At 44.3% G+C, this 27,383-nt stretch overlaps 1 protein-coding gene across 3 annotated transcripts in view; it reads right to left on the bottom strand.

The window, feature by feature from the left end:
* The window catches only part of LOC137143170 (two pore calcium channel protein 1-like), a 36,184-nt gene that overhangs the window by 5,238 nt on the left and 3,563 nt on the right, over nucleotides 1-27,383 (bottom strand). Inside the window, exons 1-14 of one of the 3 annotated variants that reach the window (XM_067532807.1) lie at nucleotides 23,466-23,524; nucleotides 20,443-20,525; nucleotides 18,061-18,175; nucleotides 16,458-16,586; nucleotides 15,864-15,980; nucleotides 11,927-12,045; nucleotides 11,553-11,654; nucleotides 9,376-9,502; nucleotides 6,894-7,095; nucleotides 5,580-5,724; nucleotides 3,658-3,843; nucleotides 2,218-2,282; nucleotides 1,549-1,636; nucleotides 660-729 (exon numbers count right to left, since the gene is read on the bottom strand). In XM_067532807.1, coding sequence (XP_067388908.1) covers nucleotides 660-729; nucleotides 1,549-1,636; nucleotides 2,218-2,282; nucleotides 3,658-3,843; nucleotides 5,580-5,724; nucleotides 6,894-7,095; nucleotides 9,376-9,502; nucleotides 11,553-11,654; nucleotides 11,927-12,045; nucleotides 15,864-15,980; nucleotides 16,458-16,586; nucleotides 18,061-18,175; nucleotides 20,443-20,525; nucleotides 23,466-23,510 — 1,593 coding nt within the window. In that variant the 5' untranslated portion in view covers nucleotides 23,511-23,524. Of the gene's footprint in view, nucleotides 1-659; nucleotides 730-1,548; nucleotides 1,637-2,217; nucleotides 2,283-3,657; nucleotides 3,844-5,579; nucleotides 5,725-6,893; nucleotides 7,096-9,375; nucleotides 9,503-11,552; nucleotides 11,655-11,926; nucleotides 12,046-15,863; nucleotides 16,231-16,457; nucleotides 16,587-18,060; nucleotides 18,176-20,442; nucleotides 20,526-23,465; nucleotides 23,525-27,383 lie in introns of those variants that run through there. The other 2 variants (XM_067532808.1, XM_067532809.1) reach the window with 2 other exon arrangements.

Raw genomic sequence — 27,383 nt, 5'->3', positions numbered from 1 at the left:
CCCTGACCAAAGTAAGTTTCACCGACAAAAGTGCTGGTGTGGTCAGTGCTATGTTGGCAGGAGACGCTCTCCCTTTGACATAGCTCCCGCTGCTTGTTGGGCGTGGTTTAATTATGCTGGCGGGAGCTCTCCCGTGCTGGTGTAGAGCAGCTACGCAGGAGACCTTACAGCACCACAGCTGCCGTGGTACTGCTGTGCCACTGTAAGGTCTGTAGTATAGACATAGCCTTAGTCCAGGAAGTAGTGGTTCCATACTTTAAAAATAAAACTAAGCACGGAGAAAGAAAATGTTTGCACTGGAAGCTAAGTCGATGGAGTTGGATATTTCCAATTTATCAGAAGATTTCTAGGGGAGGAGGGGGAATTAAGAGTTTCCATGTCAGTAACTTGCACGGATCAGAATTCAGGATTCTGCATAGCACACTCACATCAAGCAAAGAAAAATGTCCTGATCTGTTGGCAGCTAGACAGAACCAGACCCTGTTAAATAGCTTTACATCTAAATAAACCATGAAAATGTTCAGGTCTATACATTTAGACCACAATCAAGGCTGAGTGACCACGTCGAAGCTTTGTAGTTCACCTTTCCAAGATATTAGTATTCTAACGAAAATAAGGTCAAGTTAACACTTCAGAGTTAAAACGTCCAGGGTGCTTACCAGAGCCAGCCCTCCAAATGTCAACATTGTTGGTACAATGTTTATTAGCGTAGTCATGATGACCCGGAATCTAGAACAAAACAACTTGTGAGAGCCCCGTGTCCCAGACATTTATTTTAAAGGATATCCCAGGAATTCCAGATAGCTTTGGGAAATCCCTTGTTCAAAAAGGCACCATTTTGTTTTTCAGGGGTGTGTGTGAGAGAGAGAGAGAGAGAGAGAGAGAGAGAGAGAGAGAGAGAGAGAGAGAGGGGGGGGGGGAAGAGGTGGCAGATCCCAGAGATCACTGGCCCATTTGCCTCTGCTGGTTGTTGGTGCCAGTTCTCTGCCCTTTCCCACATTAATGCCGAATAGGGCTGGGGTCCAGGCTTCATCCTGTTTAACACCACTGCCTGCCTGGCTGCTGCTGGGTGGCTTCATGTGGTTTCCCCATTTCACAGGGGCCGTGCATGGTCTGCTCTAGTGGGCTTTCACTTAGGTATCTGAGTGAGCGGTGTTTGGGGGAGGGGAGTGCTGCTGGAGCCCTTAAGCTTGGTGACACTTGAATTCCATTGGTACAAACTATTGTGGGTAAAGGATGATGTGTCACCCACATAGCGGTAAAAGCCTTTAGCAAGAACACAGTTTATACCAGGATAAAGGTGCCTTAATCTAGGACAGCTTATTCTCCTTCCCATATGGGACTAACTACCCCAGCCTCAGAAGGCCCGTTGTAAAGCCATACAGCCGTATGGATGCAGCTAGCGACACCAGAACAACTTGTGTGTGTCGATAAGGCCTTGATCCGCTCAGCTGAGCGGTCATGAGCTGGCTGGTAGGCCCGGTCCCCTGCACAGCCCATGGGCCATTGCAGTGGCAGAGGGCTACATCCCCCACTACTATGTTTTACCTTTGAATGCTGTCCACAATTCTGATAAGCCGGAGGACTCGGAGTATGAAAACAATATCCAACACTTGCTGGCTGTTGTATTGACTTGCTGAGGAAGAAAGCAGCACCAGCTTTTAGTATGCGCCACCTCCAATGCTTCCCCATTTGCTTAAGATAAATGCTAATGCAATCACTTGGCTAAGCACAGAAAGCATCCCCACAAGTCACAGTACAATGGTGGAATGATGTAGGGCCCCAAGATGGTTGTGTATCACAAGATTGTTCTATTTTTAGCATCCTCAGAGACATATACCGGAATTGTGTACATGACACTTTGTTTTTGAAATATAAAACACCCATCCCTGTCAGAATCCAAAGATAAAATAAAGGGGTTTGCTTCTGCCCCCTCCCCCATTATAAGGGGAGTGTTTAATTTAAATGGATACTTTTCATCACTATTACATACATAGCTGGAACACACACACAAGCTTTGTAGTAATCTAAACAAAACGACTTACTCAAAGGGAACAGATTATGGGTTTATTCTTCCATTGGATTTTTATTCAAATCTTTTTATACTTCCCCTGCTCCAAAACATGCAGAATTCTCCATAAATTTCAACGGAAACCATTAGCCTAGAATGATACTAGGAGACAAATCTTAAAACAAAAACCTAACATAATTTCTCACCTGATTTAAAGGAAGTGTTGAGGGTCGTAGCTATTAGAGCAGCAATGATGATGGAGGTATCAAACCTAGTGTTGAGGGAAAGATAATTCCATTACACAGAGATAAAAATAGTTCTCTATCATCAAAGTGCAGTGCATGCCTTTAGACACTATAGTGATGGATATAATGCAAGGCCTTAATCCTGCAGACACTCAAGCATGTACTTAACTAAGCACACAAGTATTCCTACTGAGCCAGAGGGACTGTGTGTGTGCTGGAAGTAGGACGGTCAATTAATCGCAATTAATGCGTGCGATTAATGCAAAAAACACATTAACTAGATTTTTAAAAATTAACTGCATTTTTAAATTGCATTGTTAAATACCAATTTATAGTGCTGCTAATACATTTAAATTGGTATTCTATTATTAACAGTGCAATTAATCATGACTTTTTATTTGCAATTAATTTTTTTAAATAGTTTGACAGCCCTAACTTGAACATTTGCAGGTTTTGGCCCTAAATACCTGGGCTGTGAACTCTTTGGGGCAGGGACTGTGTTTTGTTCTGAGTTTGTACAGTATGCCTAGCACATCAGCCCCAATCAAGGCTCCACACACTGAAACAGCCATACAAGACTAAGTGAAGTTTCTTTATTGGACATAGAATTTGCAAAAGTGACCTGCGGGGGGGGGGGGGGGGGGGGGAGGGGAAGAGGCATGGAGGGCTAATGCTTTTGTTTTTTGCAATTCGTTACAGTGGATAAAGGAGACCTGGAATGGTCTTTACTAGTTTGTTTACATTAGAAATTCAGGCCCAGTCTGTGCTCCAACTCTCTGGACAATTGGAGAACCAGTAGGGTTCCAGAGTCACAGGAGCGTGAGGACCCTAGCTCATGAGAGGGGGAGGCTGTTGGGAATAATGGCTATTTCTGTTAACAGTTACTTAAGTCCCTTCCCATTGATTAAAAGGTATGATAAAGCTCTCATTCAGACAAGCCAGCGACGGCCAGGGCTTGACATTCCTGATATTTTTAGTGGCAAAGAGGATACACACAAGAGCTATCATCCTACTTCCTGATCATCATGCAGCAGTATAAGAAAAGCAGCACAAATCCAAGAATTTATATATTTAAAAAAAAAAAAAAAAAAAAAAAAAAAAAAAAAAGCCACCCTTCCCCAGGCTCTGGTACCAAGAGACCAGTCCAGTTTTCTAATCCTGCACTCCAGTTTGAGTTAAGAGCATTTCTTCTGCCATCTCATGTTTGCAATAGCTTTAGTTATATGCTGGTTATGCAAGTATGAATTTCACCAGTTTGGAGCAGGTTGTTTTTACAAGAAGAATCCAATTCTAGTAAGAGGCTGAATGTAAAGTCTTTTTAGATGTGAAGAGAAAAAAGTTGCAAGACATTCTTCCCGTATCCCCTCAACCCACCACAACACAACTCAGCATCCTACTTACCAGTTCCAGAACTGAGTCTTTGCAAAGAATGTCCTGGGTTCATAAGTGTACACTTTCAAGAGGATCTCAAGGATGTATAAAGAAAGGAAAACCCACTCTGCATAGGAAATCAATGGGTTTTTCTCATCCAGAGCAATGAATATGGCATTTATTAGAATGATTACATCATAAGTCCAAACAAAGCCCCTGCAAGAAGGGGGAGGGGAAAAAAAGATGGTTTGCTACCGCCTATGAACGTTAAAAAACCCCTCAGAAGACACCACTGTGACCCTAATAGCCCTTCAATGCTAAATGGCAGACCCACTGTTATGCAACTCTGAATGTTGTTTAAGATATCAAACGAAAGCCAGTGATATGCTGGTCATTAATATATTTCACAATGATATGTATTAACACGATATAAGGAATTACAGACACTTGTTGATATTATCCTTTAAAGTCTGTGATCAAATAAAGGGAAAAACAGGTTCTCTTCCAGACAAGAGGGAGGACAGTTTTCTTCCCCATATCTAATGAAGATTGTCTCTGCCATCACCACATTCAGTGGACAGTTAATTTGCATCAGAGACAAAACAGGGAGAACAAACTAACAGGAGGTTGTGAAATCAGCATGGGAAGACACTAGAGTCTGAGGCCCAGCGACTCATCCTGACTCTGGTGATGAAGAAACTTTGGGGTGTATAAGAAGTAAAGACATTTTTATTATCCATCACTTATTTGTAACCATTTCTGTCTATTAGTCATGCTTACCATCACATTTCAGTTCTTGGTTAATCACAAGTACAAATCAGTGTTGTTATATTAACTAGAGAGTGAATTCCTGGTTAAATCAAGCAAGCTGGTACATAAACGGTCTCTTTAGAGATCATGGGCTTGGTAATTTCTGTGTGTCCAATGACGGGGCTGGACGTTTCAGTTCCCAAACTCTCCAAAAGCACCTGCCTGCAACACACCAAGGCCTAACCTGTAAGGCAGAGTTAGGACTGGCGGAGTCCGGAGGAATCAGTGGGGCTGTCTAAAACTGGCACTGGCAGGGAGTTGTCACGCAGTTTAGCATCAGCAGATTCCTTTGAAGCTGAGGCAGAGTGGTAACAAGGTGACATACAGCTCCGGATGCCCCAAAGAAGTGTCACAACCCCCCCCCAATCCACCTCCCCATTACCCAATTACGAAACCAGCTTTGCCAAACATCAACCAGTGTTTCAGTTTTAACAGCCTTTTCCATGATTGAGAATTCAGAGCGTTGATGTAACTTGGCCTTACATTTGAAAGGCCAGTTATTACCCACGTGTATATTCAGTTTCCAACATCGCTCAGAGAGTGCTGTGCTAAAGAGCTCTTGTTCTCATTAACTAGACGTTCAGTCTGCATCAAATCAAGCAGCACTCAGATGTGAGACTGCCCAGAACAGTAGAAAGAAATTGCAGAAAGTTAAATGTCAGACTGAGCCCTAAATTAGCTCTTCCTACCAATTTACTAGGGGTCAGTGAAGCTGATCATAATAGCACTTTACCATACAGACTGCTGGGTTATTATAGGTTTCCATACGTGCATTCAGACTTCTTTTGAAGAAGACTGTACTTTCAGGCCAGAACTCGGAGCAGATCTACAAGCTGGTTATACTTAGATATCATTCAGTGCTTGTAGAACGACTGAGCTAGTGGGACAGTGACTTGGGAGGTGGGGATTTTCAGTAGCACTCAGCACTGGTCTTACTCAGGATCAAACTCCCATTGACTCAAATGGGAGCAGAGTTAGGCTAAGACTAAGTGCTTCTTAAAATCCCACCTATAGTGTTCCCCCTTGCAGTGCTGGCATTTTCCAGTCTGCCATCCAGGTGAACACTTGCCCACAGGTAAATGCTGGTTTGCAGCACCTTTAATAGTAGGAGCTGCTCCTTGGGAGAGTGGAGACAGACTTACCTGTGTTGAACCATGCTGCGTATGAATAGGCTCACTGCTGAGTTATACACATGGGGCAGCCAGAGCTCCAGGGGGTGGCTTTGTATCTTCATTGCAATCACCTGGATGTTCAGAAGGTCTGCCAGCCGCACAAAAGATTTTTTGTCTGGAGTAGACAGAGAGATGCCCATTAGCCTACATGCATTATGAATGGTAGAATTTCATATTGGCAAAAAATACAACCTTTTGTGAAGAAGTAGTACTTCATTCTGCCCACTACAGTACAAAGAGAACATACAGGACTTGCCCACCTGGGAAAAAAGTGTGCTTTCTTTAGCCATGCTAACTCCATACTAGCCAAAAGCCCTCTTAACCTGTGCTAGAAGCTGTGGTGTGAAGCCATAAAGAGACTGGCAGGGGCAGAGGGGACGGGAGAGAAATAAAGAAAAAAAAAGTCTCATCAATAGGACTCATTTTACTCCTTACTTGCCAAATTTTAAACCTCACCATAAGAGCACCAGTCTTTGGGCAAGCATGCAGTGGTCAGATCACACATCCACAGTTAAGTAGTCACCATTCACCAACATTAGTGGTTGCAAAATAACAGTTTTCTATTTAACAAGTGATAATTGTGAGGAATTTGTTGAAAATAAATTCTGGCTTTTTAGTCATCCCCACTATACGTTTGATCCTAGATGAAGGCTGAAAATTTGAAAGCACGTTTAAGTGCATAGGAATTTCCAGACTGCATCAGAGGAGAACTCCATCTCTCTCAGAAGTCTGTCTCTAGCAGTGGGCAGAAACAAGACACTTAAGAGGAAGGTGCAAGAAGCCCCATAGCAGTGACATGCTCCCAATCGTCAAGTTATTTTCTTAACCCCCTTCATTGAGAGGCTGGCTCACGGCCGGAAGCAGGAGAGTTTAAGAGCCATGCTAGAATCACAGATTTCCTCATCTGTAGGGAAAGAGAACCTTTTTGGTTGCCAGACGTCTTTGGAGATTGTCCTACACATTTATCATGTAGGAGTTTTAAATCTGAGGTCATGAAGGCTCCAACACACTCCATACACAGAAACAAAGTTGCACAATTAAGTAAAAAGAATGTGTGAAAAGGAACTGATTACTACAAGCTTAGATAAGTGAGGTAGCAGGATATGCCTGGATGACAGTGTCACCAGTCACAAAAGGCCAAGTGATCGGATGGGTAGATTTTCAGCATTCACTTCAGGTGGATTACATACAGCACGTTGAAAATACAGATCTCACTGCTTAAGCAAAAAATTCTCCCCTATTTCAGTAACTTTCCTCAACAGATGTTGGTTTACTGCTACTCACCCACATAACCTTTTTGTTCCTCATCTGATACTCTCAACAAGAGCTCTCGGTGGGAAGTGCTGATATCTGGGGCCACCAGTTTGACGAGTTGCTTCCACTGGGCTTCTTTAACAACAAACTCTGTGCCTTCCTTGACCTTTAGGATGTTGAAGGCTTCCACCATTTTGTAACGCTTCATGTAAGAAAGCTTGCGAATCTCATTCTGGAGAAGACAATGGATTTCAGACACCCAGAGTGTGGGTTTATTTCCCACCAACCGTCCACTTATTTTTAAACATAATGTAGTTTTGCGTTATTAGTGAACATCAGATTTGTTCTTGTGCCAAGAAGGACTCCACAGGAAATGCACCAAGAGCAAAGTTCCTGGCTGACAATGCTACTTTCAGCCAGAGAATGACTAATAGTCCAGAGGGACACATCTGGCCAGCTGTGGAACAATTGCAGCAGGCTACCAGGAAAATTCTGCCCTGTCCTCCATGGCAGAGTTGTCACCAGCCCCTCTTTCCTGCTCAGTCTATCAGAACTTCCCAAACATATCCAGGCAGGACCCATTGCAAAAGTTTAGTCCCATGGGACACCTATTAGACTAAAAATCTAGATGGCTTATACTAGGCCTTAGAGGGTGTGTGCAATTGGGACAGAGGGAAGGGTGTTGGTATGTAATAAACAGCATGGAAGGATGAGTCACAAGGGCTTTATCATGAACTAGAAGGCCCTCAAGCTGGAGTAGCAAAGAAGAAGAGGGAATTGATTTAGACCAGTGGTTCTCAACCTTTCCAGACTACTATACTCCTTTTTAGGAGCCTGATTTGTCTAGTGTACCCCAAGTTTCACCTCACTTAAAATGATTTGCTTACAAAATCAGATATAAAAATTCAGAAGTGTCACAGCACACTGCTACTGAAAAATTGCTTACTTTCTCATTTTTACCATATAATTCTAAAATAAATTGATTGGAATATAAACATTGTACTTACATTTCAGCGTATAGTATATATAGAGCAATATAAACAAGGCATTGTCTATATGAAATTTTAGGCAAATATCTAGATGAGTTGACGTACCCCCTGGAAGACCTCCGTGTACCCCCAGGCGTACACCACTGATTTAGATATTACATCAACACTAACAAGTGAGGACACTGAAGGTGGCAACTATTTGTCTGACTTCTGTGATACACAAGAGTTGGGAGATAATCCTGCCAATAGCTAGCTCCAGGAATCTGAGCAGAAGAGGCAACCAACTTCATGCCCTACCTCCACTGGGCAGTCTGCCCAGCAGACACCATGCAGTGATGGCTTTTGCGGCCTCCTGTTAGTGCGTTTGGCAGGAGACCTTCCATATAAGAGATGAAGGTTAGTCGGTTTATGAAAGTTCACTGGCACTTTTAGATTTGGCCCTTTAATTGCAAGCACTAAACACACTCAGTGTCCTCATTTCCACTAGCCCCCACCAAATTTCAGGGCAAGAGAGAAGATCTGTGCCACGCTGATTGAATATTGCATCCCATTTTGTCCTTCTGTCAGTGCTGTAAGGGTATGTTACAGAGCAACCAAACTATATAGAGTTGCTGCTGGGTGGCAGCTTTCTTCTAAGTAGAGACATTCTGAAAGTGATGTTTTCCTAATGTTTAGCAGGAACAGTACAGAGATCACTGCACCCCAGCTATTTAGGGGCACACAGACAGGGCATTTTGAACTGTGGAAGTTCAAAATAACTGGTGGACGCTGATCAATCAGTATTTCTTATTTTTATTGCGGTAGCACCCAGGAGCCTCAGGCATGGACCAGGACCCCATGGTAGTAGGTGCTGGGCAGACAGAACAGAGAGACAGTCCCTGCTTAGAGAGCTTCCCCCTTCTCTCCAGTGTCTGTCACTTGTCTTCTTTGACTGTAAGTTCTTCAGGGCAGGGCCCATGTTTTCACACATTTATACAGAGCCTAATGCTCTGGGGTCTCTGGATGCTAGTATACACATTAAGTGACATATGGAAACCTCATTAAATTGCTCCAAAGGATGGTTCAGAATCAGCAACTGATTAGAGTAATCATGTTGTCTCCTGGAAAGGATGAGTGGCTGGCTGCAGTACATTGCCTTGAGGATTCTCGCCTCACAGATGCTCTGTGGGTCCCCCTCTGCCCCACCCACAGCACATACACTGAACAAAGTTGCAATACAGCCCCAGCAGAATGAATCCATAGAACAGGAGGCTTGCTGTAATGCCCATGCCTTACAGCTGTACTGTAAGAAACCACCCTGAACATTCTCTAGCACCAAAACTCATTGTCCCACAGATATGGTGACCTACTGTCGGGAGTCAAACTCAGTCTGCATAGCCACCTGCACTGGATTCACAAGCACTTGAGACTTGTAGGACCAGAAGAGGAAAACGATGTTAAAGCAGAATGCTCCACCCAGGGATGGGTAGAGCCTGGTTAATGCTATGCCCAGTTCAGGAGATGCTCTCCTCCATGCACTTTACCTTTAAATGTTTCCTGTAATTGTTGTATACAACAGCCAGGAAGACGGACATGAAGAGGTAGGTGTTGATCACTACATAGGTTATGAAGAACAGGGAATACCACCAACTGAAGTCAAATGCTGGCATCCTAGAGGGGAAGAGAATGGCTTTAGTCATTTGATAGTAGACCGTGAAAACAGGGCTTCATATAGAGCAATAAAACCTCTGGAACAGCTTCCAAAATGCTGTCTTAGCTATCCAGATGTACATCACAGTTAAGGATCTAGACATTAGCTGGGGTAGAAGAAGGCAGTTGTTCACCAGTCCCTCACCTTGGGGGTCAGTTCATTGCCTTCTTGAGGGCATGGAAAACCATAACACCACCCAGGAGCAAACAGAGGTAACCAGAGGAGAGACCGTGTTAGTGGTACTGAAGTGCAGGGGGAGAATATCTTACAGATGGACTCTGCCATCACTTTCTATTGTAACCAGCCTGTGGCCCCTAGAACTGCACGGGAGTCACTCTGCTCCAGGCCAGGGCACTCAGAACTCCCTAAAAGACAGGCCCTTATCGCTCGAGCCAGAAGACCACACGGTTGGCAGCCTACAGGCACATGGAACAAATCCAGTTCTGTCCAACGTACATTCAATAGCAGGCTTCAGATTTTTAGAGTCCTCTGGTTTTCAAGCAAAAGATCACAATACAAACTGAAGCTAGGCTGAGATTAACAATTGAATCAGGAAGAAGTGCCAGGCTCTCACACATCCCTAGGAGGAGAATAGGTCATCTTTTTACTGTAGTTTTGAATGAAATGGAAAGTCTGATCATTAGGGTGACAATTTCACTAGAAGAGCTGGTATCTTTAGTGCAAGTCACGAACAATCTATGAATTGGGCACAATTACCACTAAATACTTATCACCTTTCTATCTTGTTGTAAACAATCATCTTTATCCCTTTCAGGTTAATTAGGAGAAATGTAAACTGATGTGTTTGCACTAAAGTGGTTTCACAATAAAGTATCTTACGGCTGGAAATAGTGATAAGGCAGGCATCAGTTTTGATTTACTGTCCAGGCCATTCTTTGAGGCTTGGTTTGTGCTACTGGGTTACCACCAAAGTCCTGTTTCCTAGCGATAGGTCCGGTTGTGCTGCCTTGCAGCAGGCCTTTTCAGTCTCGGTTCCCTTCCAGTTTACCATAGTTTCTGTCTGGAGTGTTTGTGTAGCCCCTAGAGTTAGTGAGGGTTTACAAATAAGCCACATAACCACTTTGCCCTGGCTCACTCTGCCCAGACTCATAACTAGCGACTCTGCCGTGCTGCATGAAGGGGTTGTGAAGTGAGCGTTCCAACAGCATGTCCAGACTCATGTGCATTTAGACACTGTGTCGGAAGTACTGCATTAGCAGATCTTTGCTCAGGATACGTTGCGCCTTGTAGGCATGTTAGAGCAGGTCACGCTGAAATTTAACGAGGAACTCATTACATCAGAAGACTCACAAATAGCATGCTCTTTGGGCCAGATTCTTCCCACAGCAGCCCATGTGCAACTGTAAATGAGGTGGATGGGGGTGTGAGAACAGGAGTGTAGAATTTGGCCCTTGGGTGGAAAATGGAGGACGTGTCATGCTGCAATCCTTTCCAGCTCTCTTGGGCCCTGCCTGGGCAGTCCCAGAGCTATTGTACAAAGAATGCAGCTGCTAAAGTGGGGACGGGAAGAGAGATACTCTCACTGGTGAATGCAACTCTGAATTAAAGCCTAAAAAGCCGTAAAACCCTTATCAGGGTTTGGGTGCTGCCTGGGGGTGGAGATAGTCCCCATTACAGTACTGGGGACGCAAATCAAGTCACTCATGATTAGGACAAGGCAAATGCTCCCACCTGCTGAGTCCATCCACACGACTCAGATCACACAGTGCCCAGAGGGCTTTTAGAAGCACGGTGCTGTTTCATATTTGAATGGAGACTTACTGATTTCCTAAATTTTATCATCGGTGATTTAAGACCCAGAAAATGGAAAGATCCTTTTATATTAAATACGGCGACAGACTCGGCGACTCTTTTCTTCTACTGCAGCAAGCTCTGGACCGGGCCCCTAGACTGCTGCTCCAGTTCTATGCGCCATGCAGCGCTTCCCTGCTACTCAGAGATGCATTAGTGCACCTAAACATCCTGGCATTTGCAGTACAGGGTACGTACATGACGTCAGGGCTGTTCGCGGTCGTCACCAGCACATACAGATCAAATACAATTTCTAGGTAGTTTGTAAAATATGGAGATCCTTCCACTGTCCGGAGATTCCTGAAAAGGAAGAGGCACCATGAAATTACGTACAGCTAAAGTCACTGGCACCCAGCTACTGCAGAGAGTCAGTTGCCATTGCAGTCAGACCCCTATAGCCTTATATTTTGAGAGTACCAAGTACCCACAGATGATAAAGACAATCATAGTTGCTCAGCAGTTCTGTAACCCCAGCCACATGTCATCTGCAGGGATTGGAGCCGGCAAAATCTCTCTGATCCAAATCTTGAAAGCCACCACACAGGGAACTCCAGAGAGTAAAATGTGCTCACCTGTCACCAAACAGCTTCAAAGCCATGAGGGAGAACATGAGGACGCTGAACATGAAGAGCAGGAAGACGTACGTGATCTCTGGCAGCGTGTTTCGTATGCTGCGGAATACTCTCCGGATCTGCCGAGACACAACAGAGAACGTTTAGAAACCAAACCGCATCCCTATGGCTTTCACGTCAGCGCTCATAGCCCCACGTAGTCAGGCAGAGCAGGATACAGAAGTTCCTTCCACTGATCTAGCCTCCAATCAACTACGCCCAGCAGCAAACTCCACTCCACATTTTACACCATCTGCTCATCTAGGGCCCAAACTGGATCAGGTCAAGCAGGTTGACTGCCTGGTACTTTGTTTTTGGAGGATGCCATCTTGGTCTCCAGAATGTCAAAGCTAAGTCTCTAGCTCTTATGTTTGCAAAGAAAACCTTCCATCTTCCAAAGATGAACCAAGTGTAAACGGGCGCAACAATATCTGCCTGAGTCTGCAGGCAGCCTGACATAATAGCTTTGAGAGGCCCAATGCCTCATTTGTTTCAATGGGGGTAATCCCCCAGATGTCCAGCGACAAGGATTTAAATACCAGTATCGTTCGCTCTTTTACGGTGTATTGATGTGCTTAAAGAAGAAGGGAGCAATCATCCTATGAAGATCTGCACAGTCAGCTGTAAGGGCATGTTACACTAAGAAACTACATCATCAGAGGAAACTTGTGAACCTACACGTTCTAACTAACAGCATGAAACACGAATTCACACTTGGTATAGACAAGCACTGCCCTGTTGAAGTCTGTTCTCTGGGTTCCAGGGCTTGTTGCTCATGCTCAGTTGGCCAGTCTGAGCGGCATCTCATGTAAACAGAGCCTGGGAAGATACCAGGGCCTTCCTCCCCCATCCCCAAGAGACAGAAAGGGAGTCCCTACCTACGTACACCAGAGACACTCTGTTGAAAAGGGGAAGCAAGCAAAGGGTCTCATCTCAGACCAGCCTGAAGACATTCTGCTTTTGTGACTGAGTTGTGCACAGGAACCACAAACATTGCCAGACTCCGCCAGTCACCAGAGCGTTTTGGATTGCATCAACTTTAAAGCCATGACTGTCATTCTCATGTCAGTCACTGCTCCATACAACCACTTAGAGACACACCCTCCTTCACCCAGAAGCCTGCATCACAGCACAGACAAGAGTTTAAGCCTCCCTCTAAGACACTAAATATGCCCAGCTGATAAAACAAGTCAGCTTCTCCCCCAGCAGTTCCCAGGCAGCCAGAGCAAGAGGTGTTCAATATTAAGCACTCACGTTCGAACCACATGTAGACCACTGCACAAGACACGGCTGAACTGAGCCGTATTCTAGTCAGAGGAGGAGGAACAAAAGATCACAGGAAAAAAAACATGGAGATTTCCCTTTGGGGAGAGGAATAGAGAAGGGACCACACAAGACAGATGTTAGTCATAAGAATGGCCTTGCTGGGTCAGACCGAAGGGGTCTGTAGCCCAGCACCCTGTCTTCGGACAGTGGCCAGTGCCAGATGCTCCAGAGGGAACGAACAGAACATGGCAGTCAACAATTGATTCATCCAGTTGTCCAGTCCCAGCTTCTGGCAGTCAGAGCTTTAGGACCACCTGGAGTGTGGGGTTGTGTTCCTGATCATCTTGGCTAATAGCCATTGACGAAGCGAATTCTTTTTCGAATGCAGTTATACTTTTGGCCTTCACAATATCCCCTGGCAACGAGTTCCACAAGTTGACTGTATGTTGATTGAATCAGTACTTCCTTATGTTTGTTTTAAACTTGCTAAAATATTAATTTTATTGGGTGATCCCTGGTTCTTGTTTTATGTGAAGGGGTAACTAACACTTGCCTACTCACTTTCTCCACACAATTCATGATTTTTAAGAGACCTCTAGCACATCCCCCTCTCCCAAGTCATCTCTTTTCTAATCTGAACAGTCCCAATCTATTTAACCTCTCCTCATATAGAAGCTGTTACATAGGCCTAATCATTTTTGTTGCCCTTCTCGGTATCTTTTCCAATTCTAAATTTTTTATTTTTATTTTTTTTAAAAGAGGTACTGCATGCAGTTCTGGTTGCCCTATTCAAGATGCGGGTGCATCATGAATTTATAGAGTGGCATTATAATACGTTTCTCTTATTTTCTGTCCCTTTCTTAATGGTTGCCAACATGGTCAGCTTTTTTGAACTGCTGCTTCTCATTACACGAATGTTTTCAGAAAACGGTTTATGATGACACCAAGATCTCCTTCTAGAGTGGTAACAGCTAATTTAGACCCCATCATTTTGTATGTAGAGTTGGGATTTCTTCCCATGTGCACTTAGATGGAATTTCCACCTGCCATTTTGCTGGTTAGAGGGGGCTCAGATACTAGAGTGATGGGCCCAGATCAAGAACCTGAACGGAACAGGCTGAATTTTAAGATGGTAGCTCACCCTGTTCACATGTTGCCCATCCAGCTCCTGAGCTCCTTCCTTCACATTAGCCACTGCCACACTGACAACCCTCCACAGACAGCATGGCTTCAGAGCTGCTCTGCACCTTGAGCAGCAGGGAGTATATTGGCAGTCCACCTGCACTGCCTGAGGAGGAAGAGATGTGCCATCTTCTGGCCACCCCTGGTTTCCACCAGCCCCATCAAAGGCAGCCTGAAGGTTAATCAGTCACATCCTAGCCCCTTCATCTCGTACAGCCATAGGATAATTGCCCCTACACCAAATACACACTCATTCCTTCACACCTTGGATCCCCCATCAGAGTTCAAATGCTTTAACAAATCACAGCTAATCCCTGTGAGGTAGATATCATCCATATTTACACAGCCATGGGCAATTTGAGATCACACTGACTGAGAGGCAGAACTGGGACTAAAACCTGTAATTCCAGACTGCTGGTCCCATGCACTCCTCTTTAGAGTCTGCTTTCTCCCCACAGAAAAGGAGGCGCCTTGATTGTCAAGCAAAGGCCAAGCCAGCATTGGGAGGCAATGATCCAGTCTGTTCATTACACAGAAGTGAAAGGGTGAAGTATGTGGTTGAGATGATAGCATAATTAGTGGGTAAAACATTGCCACTGTGCTCTTGTTCGCCTAGAAAGGTTCTAGAAGGAAGTAATTTATTATTCTAGTGCAGGGTTTGGGAAGACTATTAGGACATGAATTTAAATTAACAAATCAAAACAAAAGATGTGAACTGACCCCAAAGAACTTGGGACCTTGCAAGGGTTCAGGTTCCAGCCAGAAGTGTCTCAATCCTGTTCCCAGAGCTGGCAATGATCAGGTAGCTCACCACATAGGAAGCAGGAATTTTCTCTCTTCATGAGACAAACAGGGAAGGATTTTCCCTACTGCTAACAGAGGAGGAGATGGAGCTTCATTTTTGAAGCTACTTGCAATTCCTAATTATTTCTGCCATTCCAAAGCCAGGGAACCCACTGCTTGCAGGAGTCATGTTCTTCTTGCCTGCCTGGCAACGAGAGACCTTCACTCAGCGCACTTGAGAAATCCTGCTGATATGCACTGTGTTCCCTCTGTCACAGCCCAGAACGTGGGAGTTCCCCATCACACTCCCTATGCTCTGCTGCAGGGAGGCACCAAGCACTCTGCCTTCGGGGACAACGACGTCGGCTTTGCAATGAAGCTCTAGGAGCATTTTGGATTCACACCAAAGGGAAAGAGGGCTGTGTTTTCACACACCCAACTATGCTCATTCTGACCAACTAGAAGAGTGTCTTATAGTCAAAGAAGAGAGCTTTGGCAGATATGCCAAAACAAGAGAGCCATAATTGCTAGTCTTCTGTAGAAGGCTCTCTTCCTGACACTTTGGCAAAAGCTCTTACTCCAAGATACCAGCATGCAACCTTTACATATTTAAAAAAAAAAAAGGAAGAGACACCCAACCTACTTGTGTGACGGCCGTGTTGCTTACCTGGCGACTTTCTGCAAAGTTTATTAAGAAAATGGGTCTCAGGAATCTTGACCATCTAACACTGTTGATGTCTGAGATTTTAAGTGCCCCATAGATAATCAGGTCAATTAAGGTCATCTGTGGAAGAAAGAGGAGCAACAATTCACAGGGAAGAATTTGGTCTACCACTGGAGAGTCATTATAACACGTGAACCAACTCTGACAATTAGGAGACCCACAGTTTCATGCGTTAGCAGGAGATGGAAGTGTCAGTAGACTAGACCATGTTACAACACACACAAAATTTTAATTGCTCTTGCCATATTTTCTTTCCTCAACAGAATTTCAGAAACTACGCCTCTGTTGTAAATCATGCCCTGAAATTGATCTGTTAAGAGAAGAGAAAGTCTATTAACTTTTGAAGAGAAGGACAGATATCAGAGCTGTACAACAGGGAAGAACGTATAACAGGCTGTTCATAGACTGGCTATTGACCAGCCCCATGCTTTCACACAGTCTTACAATCCTTGTCACAATGGAAGCATGAAAAGTCTGCAAGGGATCTAGCTTCCCACACCTAATTCCTTCACTTCACTGACCACAATTGCAACTCACCAGTATTAGTAGCATGATGCAGATATTCTTTGTATCCTTCCAAAACACATTGCGCGGGGTGACTTTGGCAAAATGCACCAGTCGTCCAAAGAACACCAAAAGGCACAGTACCTCAACTAGTGAAGTGGCCTGCAAATGGAAGACAAACGAAGTTTAAGCTTAAAAAAAAAAAAAAAAAAACTGATTTCATTGCTAGCCCTCAATATCTTTCCTCTAGATGCGTTATCCTCCACCTACCAGCAGAGGGGTTCAGACAGTGAGCCAGAGGGAGGGGGAGTCATAGGAAACCTGGAAAGGATGGCAAGTTAGATTGGTTTTCACTGGAAATTTGCTGTCGATTGCTCGAATATTTAGAATGGTCTCTCACCATCAAAATAAAGTCACCTGGGTGAGGTTGGCCACCATTATTTTGTGCTTCAGATAATGCTAGAAATGTAATTGCAGATGACATCTTAAAGAGTTAGTAGATTTTCCTGTATGCAGAATTTGGGATGGATGTCTGTCAAGGTGTATGATGCCAACACAGCACAACAGTAAGCTCTGGAAGTCTATTCAAGAAATAGGACCCCTAGCTCATCTACAGCACTTTTTCTCCATAGATCTCAAAGCATTTTACAGGAGGTAGCAAATATCATTATCCCCAATTTCACAGAAGGGGAAAGTCTCTGCACCTAAGGTCGCCCAACAATGGCCAAACTGGGACAGAGCCCTGGTCTCTGGAGTCCCAGTCCAGTTGCTCTATTGCTTAGGACAGGTCATGTCGCCTCCCTGATGTAATACACAAGAACCCGAAGCAAAAGTCAACACGAAATAATATTCTTATGGGTGTGCTAAGCATATCACAATGCAGCTAGAGACACATTCCCTGCCACAAGCCAACATTGGACATGGAGACTGCAGGAAGGGCATTGGGCCAGAATTAATAGAAGACTAGTGACTCATAAAAGGGCTAAGCACACAGCATGAGGGAAGACAGACATTTGTTTAAAATAAGGAATAAAACAGTTAAGGCCTTGGCTGCATTGAAATACTCCTCCCAATGATGTTATTCCTCAGCTATTCTAACATAATAAAATCACCTTGATGAGCGGTAAGGTCTTCACTGGTCAATTTCTTGAAGAGCTTGCAAGATAAGTGCATCTCCAGAAGGGAGAAGAATGAGGCGAGGTTAGTGGTCTTGCAACCAGCTCAGGAAGATGGTCTGTGCCCAGGGGGCAGCATGGCAGAAAGCAGAGAATACCGAGAGTGAACAAAGTATTGAACCTGGCATTGGTGGTGGAGCAGAGGGGCACTCCATGATACTTTTGTTGGATGCACAGCTCTGATTACCGTTAACAGGGCTTGCACACACATTGATGGGAAAACCATTCCTTGTTTGCATGAGGATTATATTTGTTATGCTCCCACAGAATTATGTACTTAGGTTAATTCAGCAGTACTAGAGATCACTGACATTGCTATAAAAAAATTCAGCCGCCTCCTCTACTGAATGCAAGCAAAGAAATACTCCAGTTTGTGGTGTAATTGAATATTATAGAAGGCATGAACTTTTTCCATCTGTCAACGTGACAAAGTGTTTGTTCCCTTTTACCCCAGTGCTTACCAAGAAAGGGAGTGCATACACAGCAGGATCTTCAAACACAGCAAGGGAAAGGTCTACAAAGATGAAGAAGTAGGTGGCTGCTTGCATAGTCCAATGGTTATAGAGATAGTAAAGTCTATGGAGATAAACCATAGATGTTAAAAATTATGGCACTAGTACATGTGTCTGATACAGCAAGTTTACAGTAGGGAGACAAAAACAAGCCCTCCTAATCCATTAGAAGTCATTTATGATTTCCAACAATACACAAGGGTGGCCTGTGACCACCCAAAGACTATTGAAACACATACAAACTGCAGCTTGCTAGGCCTCAGAAAGACTAAGTAGCTCACAAAAGCCAACTATTCACTATGGTTTTTTTTTTTGTTTTTGTTTTTTAAAAAAGAATCATCCCTGTGCAAAGCACTTTCCTGAATAAGCTTGTTCATTTAGTCAAGTTCTTAGTTCAGATCTTGTGTATATTGGATATTTCCCAACTGTTCAGATGACTGATAAGACATGGAACCTATATTCCCTCTTAAGGAAGATTTTTAAAAGTGTGATGGAGAAATCCAGTTATTCTTCAGTTCAGTTTCATAATAAAACATTAACACAAACAAACAGCCAAATTGCCTCTTCATTATAACTAGCCCTTCCCCTTAGGCTACATCACCACTGTAGCTGAAAGCATGCTCCCCAACTCAGGTAGACAGACCCGTTCTACCTCTGCTCCAGCTAGCTTGCTAAAAATAGCAGCATAGCCCAGGGTAGCACAGGCAGCAGCTTGGGCTAGCTGCTGTGTACATAGACTGTATCAGGGATCTGGGTGTGTAATAGTCAGATGGCCAAGTAATGCCTCTACTAACCCTGATCAAATGTTTCAGAGTTACTTCTCAGCAAGCTGAAACTCAAAAGAGAACAAAAGTTTGGAGTTTGAAGACTAAGCCATTTAAGATACTATGAGCTAAAACACATTAGGAAGATTTTTCCATCACTAAGGTTTTCGGTGAACACTTGCTTTAAAACTCCTTTTCTGATGGTCTCCAGATTTTCCAGAAAATTTCTCCCTGAGACCATCATTAATAAAAAAGTTAAATACGGTAGGGCCAAGAACTGGTCCCTGGCAGGCTCCAAATGGAAACAGCCACTTAATGAGGATTCCTCATTTACAATCACATTTTGAGACCCATCAATTTTATATTGTTCTAGTTTTTTTAATCAAATGAGACGTGGCACCATGCCAAATGCCTTAGAGACATCTTTTACATCAAACATTACCACCTTTACCTACCAATCTCATGAAAATGTGTTTTATATCAAGTTAGTTTGACAGGATCTATCTTCCGTAAGCCCATGTTGATTTGTGTGTATATATTACTGGTCTGAACTTTATTCTGCTTGCACACTATACGTGCGATCAGTCATGATCACATAAACCTAAGCTGCCCTTAATTTTTAGTTCTGTGATCAATTGTTCTTTATTGGTTAGGAGAATTCTATATTAGACCTTGTCCTATGTTGGCTGCAACACTTTGAGTTGGAAATTGTAATCCATTATGTTTAGAAATTCCAAGGATGTTTTAGTGCTGGCAGCATGAACCTCCAGCCCATCACTCAAACTGAAGTGCCCCATGATCATGCAGTTTCCTCTGCCACACACACAAGGAGGATGTCACCCCGTTCCCTAGTGTGAATTGGTAGTCTGTAGCAGACTCCAACTAGCACTCCATCTTGTGCTTTCTGTGCAGATATGAATGCTTATGGAACAAAAAGCATTTTTAAGTTATCAGTGACTCAGAAACAGGTAATGCCATTTTTGATGTAGAGCACTACTTCTCCTTTTTTGCCCACTTGATCCTTCCTCACTATGTTACAATCATTGATTTTAACATTCCAATTAAGCAAATCCCACCAAGTTTCAGTAATACCAAATTTATGCACATAAATGAGCAATTCTGATCAGTGGCATACTGTGGGTCTCCAGCATCTGGGGGCCAATGCTTGCATTTGCACCCCCCTTCCCCCAGTTGGTCCATCACTGATTCTAATTCCTCTTGTTTGTTACTCAGGTTGCTAGCATTGGTGTACAGGCAATTGAAGAATTTCTTCTTTGCACGTCTTTGGTTCCTCGATTAATTTTGTTCTCAACATTGAGGATGGAGTCGTCATCGTCCCCCCACCCCCAATCATGTAAGTATGCCTACATTCTTTGTTCCTAGATTAAGCACGTGCATAAACATTTGTAGGGTCAGAGCTTTAGTAAATAAATTAATGTGATTTAAACCCAAATTTTCATTGCATCAAGTATCCTCCCACCCAAATTAAGAGAAAATATTCCCCAGATAAATATTTTAATTCTTCACCATGAATATTGTTATATTGGATGTTAAATTGTTTTCTTACCTGACTGCTTGCGGCGAAGTTTCAAATGGAATATTTCTATTATATTGAGCATCATAAACATAAGCTGCTGCCAGGAGAAGGTCCTGTTGATGATGGGAAGGGGGAAAGGGAAGGAAATGAGACAGTTTAATTCAATCAGAATTTGGAACACTTACATTTAAAGAGGTGATTCCAAAGATACCTTTCAAGGAAGCATCTTTTTACCTTGAGATATTCCACTGAGATGAAGATTAATATAAATGGTGCTCTGAATAACAGTGCTACAAAGAGACTTCATGACATGCAGATTATGAAAGATATTATACATCTATTTATACAAGCACACATACAGCCATCTTGTCACTCTATCCATATTGGAAGAGAAATCCAAGGTTTATTACAGGTCTTAAAAGTGGAACAAAAAAGTTGCATGATTAATTAGTATACATTTAAAATAAATTTAGAAATAGACAATGCAAGGAGAAGTTAAGGTGAAATCTGGTGGTTAGTAATTGCCACTGTTGCTAATCTCCTCACTGCACAGAGAAGAACAAGGCTGTTTATTTTTTCCTCTTGTAGCCAACAGTCAAATATTTCTAGCAGTACTATGGATGGGGGAAGCATAGGTGGAGTTTCCACAGGGATGAGCTACCTAGGATTCCTGCAATTTCATACACCTGAATTCTGTTTCCTAGTAACTTATAAGTTACCACGCCATCATCTCACTGAGTTTGTACTAGATACACATCATTAACAATACAGTACGCTCCTTTAATTTCTGTCAATTACATCATTCCGTGAATGACTCAGAACAGGGGGGCTGATTTGCTTATCCTGCTCTTCTCAAAAAAAAGATTTCAGTGTCTGTATTTAACACACCAGTGGAGTATCTCCATGATGAGTTTGTTTAGCTGATGCTCAACAACATTCTGGTTCACCTTTAAACAAGGAAAAGTCAGGTAGACAGCTTGCACTTTGGCAGCTGAGCCAGGCATTTAGTTATCCGCCTGGTTAATATGGCATGGAAGAGCAAAAGAAAAAAAAAAAATCACAAGATCTCTACATGAGAGGGCACAAGAGGATATTTTGGCTATGTCTGTAAGTCTGTATTCTAACAGGACTTAATGATAAATGTGGAGGTAGTTTAATGGCTCAACTATTAAAATGTAGTTATTGAGGGTCTTTCCTGTAAGAAAACAGCTTCAAGGAGTCTGTTGACATCTAGTGGATCTCATGCAGAACTACAGTGGTGCCAAAGAAAGTATCTTTGCTCTCAGACACCTTCTCTTCATTTCTATGCTCTTTAAACCCATCTACTCTACAGGTGTGTTTTTTCAGAGCGAGTTTGTAACATGGTTGACTACATACAGCTCATGTCCACACATATAAACACGAATACAGTGAACACATGGTTTCTAACCATGTCCTTAGACTGTGTTTCAACCCCGCTCACGAGGAGGGCTGTAACTTGACTCAGACCATGAATGAGGTTTCAGTCTCTTCCACAGAGTAGACGGGATAACAGATGAACATCTGTGCAGCCAGCTTAGCCATTTCTCTGTCTCCCAGGCCATCCCTATGTAGGAGGCCATTTCAAAATGCATTTTGCGGTGTGGAGAACACCCACACAACTGCTCCCACTTGCATTGCAGCTGAGACAATATGGGATAGTTACAGAGAATCTCCCAGCATTCATTGATACAAACACCACCTTCCAGGGAGAGGAAGAAATAGACAGACCAATACAGTTGTGTTAGAAAAAGCACTGCTGTATGGATGTGCTGAATTGTGTTGACTGTAAATGTGTTAAACAACCTGCTTACACGATAGATCCAGATAAGTCTCTGGAAATGGAAGAGGATTAAGACACCATCTACACTATGGGTACATCTACACCACAATCATGGGCGTGACAGCAGCACATGGAGACAGACCCAAGTTAACATCAGCTAGCTCAGATCCTGGTGCAGAAAAGCTGCAGCATCACGGGCTTCAGCACCAGCTAGCTACCTGTGTAATTATCAAGGGCCTCAGGACTTGTATAGTACACGCCTAGACCCATGCTACTGTGGCTTCACTGCTATCTGTACTCAAGATAACCAAATTAAAGCTAGTGTAGATATATGTCTACACAAGCTGCCATCGCACCCCATGACTGCAGTGTAGACATTTCCTATGAAATAAAACCCTGCTCTGTCCAGTTCAGGAGACAAGTGTTGTAACCAGATGCTGCTTAGAACATAGGCAACAGAAAGGGCCTTTGCCGCCTCCATCGCTTTCCTGGGATCCCAGGGGCAACTGGTTTTTAAAATACTCTGGTATGTCATCCCCACCCACTGACAGAGTCACTTCCTCTCCCTTTAGATGGTTAGTAGCAGAGCCAGGAAAATACAGGTTCATCGCCAGACTGAATCCCAGCTTTATCCCCTAGACCAGTGTTTCTCAACACTTTTCATGCCAGGAACAGGCTTGCAGCCTTCCTAAAATGCACCAAGGAGATCTCAGGCACCAGCGCTGGTCCATGGGCCGGCTGTTGAGAAACTCTGCACTAGACCACACAGTCACTTTCCCTTGAGGTCTCCAGCCAGCCCCTTACCAGGGAAGAAAGGACAAAAGCTGACAGAGCTGTTTGCCCCTCTCTCCCGCTGCAAATCCAAGCCTGACACACCATCACTGCTAGCCCCACAAAAGCAGCTTGCCCTAGATTCCCCCGGCCAGGAGGACAGCGAAGGGAAGTGCAGGGAGAGGAAGCCTGGCTTGGGACACACCCTGAAGGGGGCCCCACTCCCCTAAGTTATTGCAGGCCCTTGCAGGGCGGGATGCCAAGCAGCGGGTGAAGGGCAGAGGGGCCAAGCACTGTCCTGCAGAGGGGAAAATTGGGAGGAGGGTTACACGCAAAGAGCCCCTGCCCAGCCTGGGGAAGGGGGGGGGCAGACATGTGCCCCAAGGCTGCGGGGAGAGAGGCACGGTGCCCAACCCCGTGCCCTGCACCCCGCGGCAAGTCCCGGCGCCTGCTGCCCGCCCCGCCCGCAGAGCCCCGTTACCTCCTGAGCGAGCGGCGGCTCCCGGGCTACGGCTGCCGCGAACATGGCCCGACCAAACTCTATCCCCGGCGAGCCCCGCCGCGCGCGAGCTTTAACCCCGCCCGCACGTGACTCCGAGCGGCGGAAACAGCTCCCAGCCCCGCAGGGCGCCCGGCCGGCACGGACAGACGGACGGACTTCGGGGGAAAGGAGACTGCAGCTAGGGACAGACGGACAGAAAGCAGGAGCCCGGCCGGGGACGGAAGATGGACAGATAGACTGCAGCTAGGGACAGACAGACTGGGGGGAATTGCAGTCAAGGACAGACAGACGGGGGTGGGGGACTGCAGCTAGGGACAGACGGACAGAAAGCGGGAGCCCGGCCAGGGACGGACAGATGGACAGACAGACTGCAGCCAGGGACAGAAAGGGGGAGCCCGGCCGCCAGGGATGGACAGACAGGCTGGGGGGAGGGGATTGCAGCCAGGGACAGAGGGACAGAAAGGGGGAGCCTGGCCAGGGATGGATGGATGGACAGACAGACTGGGGGGAGGGGATTCTGGCCAGGCACAGACAGACTGACAACAAACTGGGAAAGGGAAGTTCAGCCAGGCACACAGCGGGTAGAGCTAGACAGATGGGGCAGAGCCTGGGGAAGATCTCAGCCTGGGCCAGATAGACAAGGAAGCCTAGCCCCGGGCCTGCTAGGACCAGATGGACAGACTGATTCGGGGGACACTTGCAGCCACGGTCAGACAGGAGATCCCAGTCAGGGTCAGGACAGAGACAAACGGTGGGCTGGGGGAAGAGGAGTCAAGGGACAGATGAACTGGGGGAGACGAGCCAGGGATAGATGGGGAGGCTTGTGGAGAGGTAGACAGACAGACAGAATGAAGAAGGCTGATACTGACATGGGCACAAGAAAGACAAGATAGCCTCACACACTGATCCACCTAATAGCCTTGACCAACAGAGAGGAGAACACATATACATATCCAATAACCCTTGCCCCAGGAGAACTCTCTTTCACACACACAAAACAAAGGAAACACACTCTCACACATGGAACAAGCACCTCCCCAGAGGACAAAACACACATGCAGTCCTCTAACACACATTCTCTCACTCGCATCACAACACACACACAGTCAAACACTAAGGCAAGGCAACACATACTAATACAAGGAAACATTTTGTCATACATATGCAAACAATAGGCCCCGTTATCAATTGTGCTGGAGCTGTGACATTGTGGTGCTGGCTGACCCTTAAGTAGGAGCAGCTTCAGTGGTATACAACTTCATCAAACTCACACCCTTAACACAAGACTTAAAAAGCAGCATCAGCAATGTTAAGGCAGAAACGTACATAATAATCATCTCTGTCTCCTACATAGCGCTTTTCATCAGTAGATTTCAACGCGCTTTATGTTTTACAGATGGGGAAATTAAGGCACAGGAAGAGATGAAGTGACTTGCCCAAGATCAGTGGCAGAGCAGGGCATAGGTCTCCTGAGTCCTAGTCCAATGCTTTATTCACTAGACCACAGTGCCTAGGAATTAACTTTTTGTATAATGGGGGAAAAAAGAAGAAGTTGATTGCAATTATCATAAATTAGCAGTTATTAAATGCAGACAGTGATAAGGGAAGCTAAATGTACCACTGAAAAATGTATGTCCTGTAGAGTTAAGGACAATAAGGAATATTTGAAAATGCATCAGTGTGATGACTGGGAGAGTCTGCCTATATGTAAGTTATGAATTCTGCTTGATGCTATGAACTCTCTGTATGTATCTGCATTTTTTAAAAAGGCACCAGATGCGATCCTGGCAATTACAAGCTGGTAAGCCATCCTTCAGTCCCAGGCAACTGGTTGAAACTATAGTAAATGATAGAATTATCAGACACAGAGATGAACATGATATGTTGGGGAAAAGTCAACATGGCTTTTGTAAGAGGAAATTGTGCTTTACTTATTCTATTAGAATTATTTAAGGATGGCAACAAGCATGTTGGCAAGGGTGATCTGGTTGATATAGTGTACTTGGACTTTCAGGAAGCCTTTGACAAACTCCCACACCATAGGCTCTTAAGCAAAGTAAACAGTCATGAGATTAGAGGGAAGGTCTTCTCATGGATCAGTAACTGGTTAAAAGATAGGAAACAAAGGGTAGGGGGAAATGGTTAGTTTTCACAAGGGAAAGTGGTGAATAGCAGGGTTCCCCAAGGATCTGTACTGGGACCTGTGCTGTTCAACATCTTCATAAATAATCTGGAAAGGGGGTAAACAGTGAGGTGGCAAAATTTGCAGATAACACTGACTTACTCAAGATAGTCATGTCCAGAGTTGACTTCAAAGATTTGCAAAGGGATCTCACTAAACTGGGTTACTGGGCAACAAAATGGCAGAAGAAATTCAATGTTAATAAGTGCAAAGTAATGCACGTTGGAAAAAAACAATCCCAACTCTATACATACAAGATGATGGGGTTGAAATTAGCTGTTATCACTCAAGAAAAAGATCTTGGAGTTATCGTGTACAGTTCTCTGAAAACATCTGTTCAATGTGCAGTGACAGTCAGAAAAGCTAACCGTGTGGGGAACCACAAGGGAATGGATAGATAAGACAGAAAATATCATAATGCCAATATATATATGCTACAAGAAATAACTTGAGGTCTGGGAAACTTTGCCTTACAGTGACAGACTAAAAGAGCTCAAATTATTTAGTTTATCCAAGAGAAGGTTAAGAGGTGACTTGATCATGCTCTATAAGGACCTTAATAGGAGCAGAAATCTGGTATCAGAGTTTGTGAATCTAGCAGAAAAGATATAATGAGGTCCTGTGGCTGGAAATTGAAGCAAGACAAATTCAGACTAGAAATATGGTATAAACATCTAACAGTCAGAGTAATTAAACAATGAGAACAACTCCCCAAATGTGGTGGACTCTCAATCTCTTGGAGTCCTCAGATCAAGACTATGTATCTTTCTAAAACCCAGGCTACAACTCAAGCAGAAATTATGGGCTTGATGCAGGAATTACTGGCTGAAACTCTGTGGCCTATGTTATGCAAACAGTCAGACTGAATTATAATTTTGCCTTCTGGCCTTAATATATAATCCTAGGAAACGTCCCACATGCATGGACTGTGTGATGGTCAGATGTGCTGGTGTGTTGATACGAGAGTGCATCAGGTGACCATTAAAGTTTTGCATTTAGACTGCAAGCTGGATGAAGTTTGGGTATGTATTGCTTTACAGTATCTGTTGGAGAGGGAAGTGACAGTCTTATATTGGAGTGTGTTATCAACAGCATTATAGGTAATGTGAAGGTGGCAAGGAATGCAGGACACTTTCTCCTAACTATATCTCACCAAATCAATTCCCTGGCGTTACCACTGATGTTCCTCGGTCCCGCCTATTCATTGCCTGGGCACACAGTAGTTTAGTCTCTGGAGGGCTGTAACACTTTTGTCTAATCCAGGTTATTGGGCTCACTATAGGATAAGTGGGTGGGGTTCAGTGACCTGTGATGTGCAGGAGGTCCGACAAGATGATCTGATGGTCCCTGCTGGCCTGAACACCTGACTCTATGAGTAACCTTAAAAGCATGGAAATCAGAAGTTTTGGATCAGTTGGGTGTGTCCTGATGCAACTTTAACTGTCACTTAAATTGTTGGTGTTATTTATATTGACACCACCAAATCCAGAGGAAATGCATGCATGGATTTGAGGTCCTAGGTTTGTGGTAAATCTGGATCACATTCAGGCTTAATCAGTTCCTGCTTTCAGCTCTCTCTTCCTCTTCAGAAGGCCCCTCTGCCAATGTGGTGTCAGCAAAAAGGAAAAGGAAACTCAATTTGCAGTCAGAGGATTCCTCCCCCCCGGCCCTTTCTATGTGCTTTTGTGGTATTTCCATAAGCAGTCTATGCCTTT

Source organism: Emydura macquarii, unplaced genomic scaffold (assembly GCF_026122565.2).
Source record: "Emydura macquarii macquarii isolate MOO-44397 ecotype Brisbane River unplaced genomic scaffold, CSIRO-AGI_Emac_v2 contig_3305, whole genome shotgun sequence".
Taxonomy (NCBI): domain Eukaryota; kingdom Metazoa; phylum Chordata; order Testudines; family Chelidae; genus Emydura; species Emydura macquarii.
The sequence above is the reverse complement of the archived record's forward strand: the minus strand, read 5'-3'. Positions and strand labels throughout refer to the sequence as shown.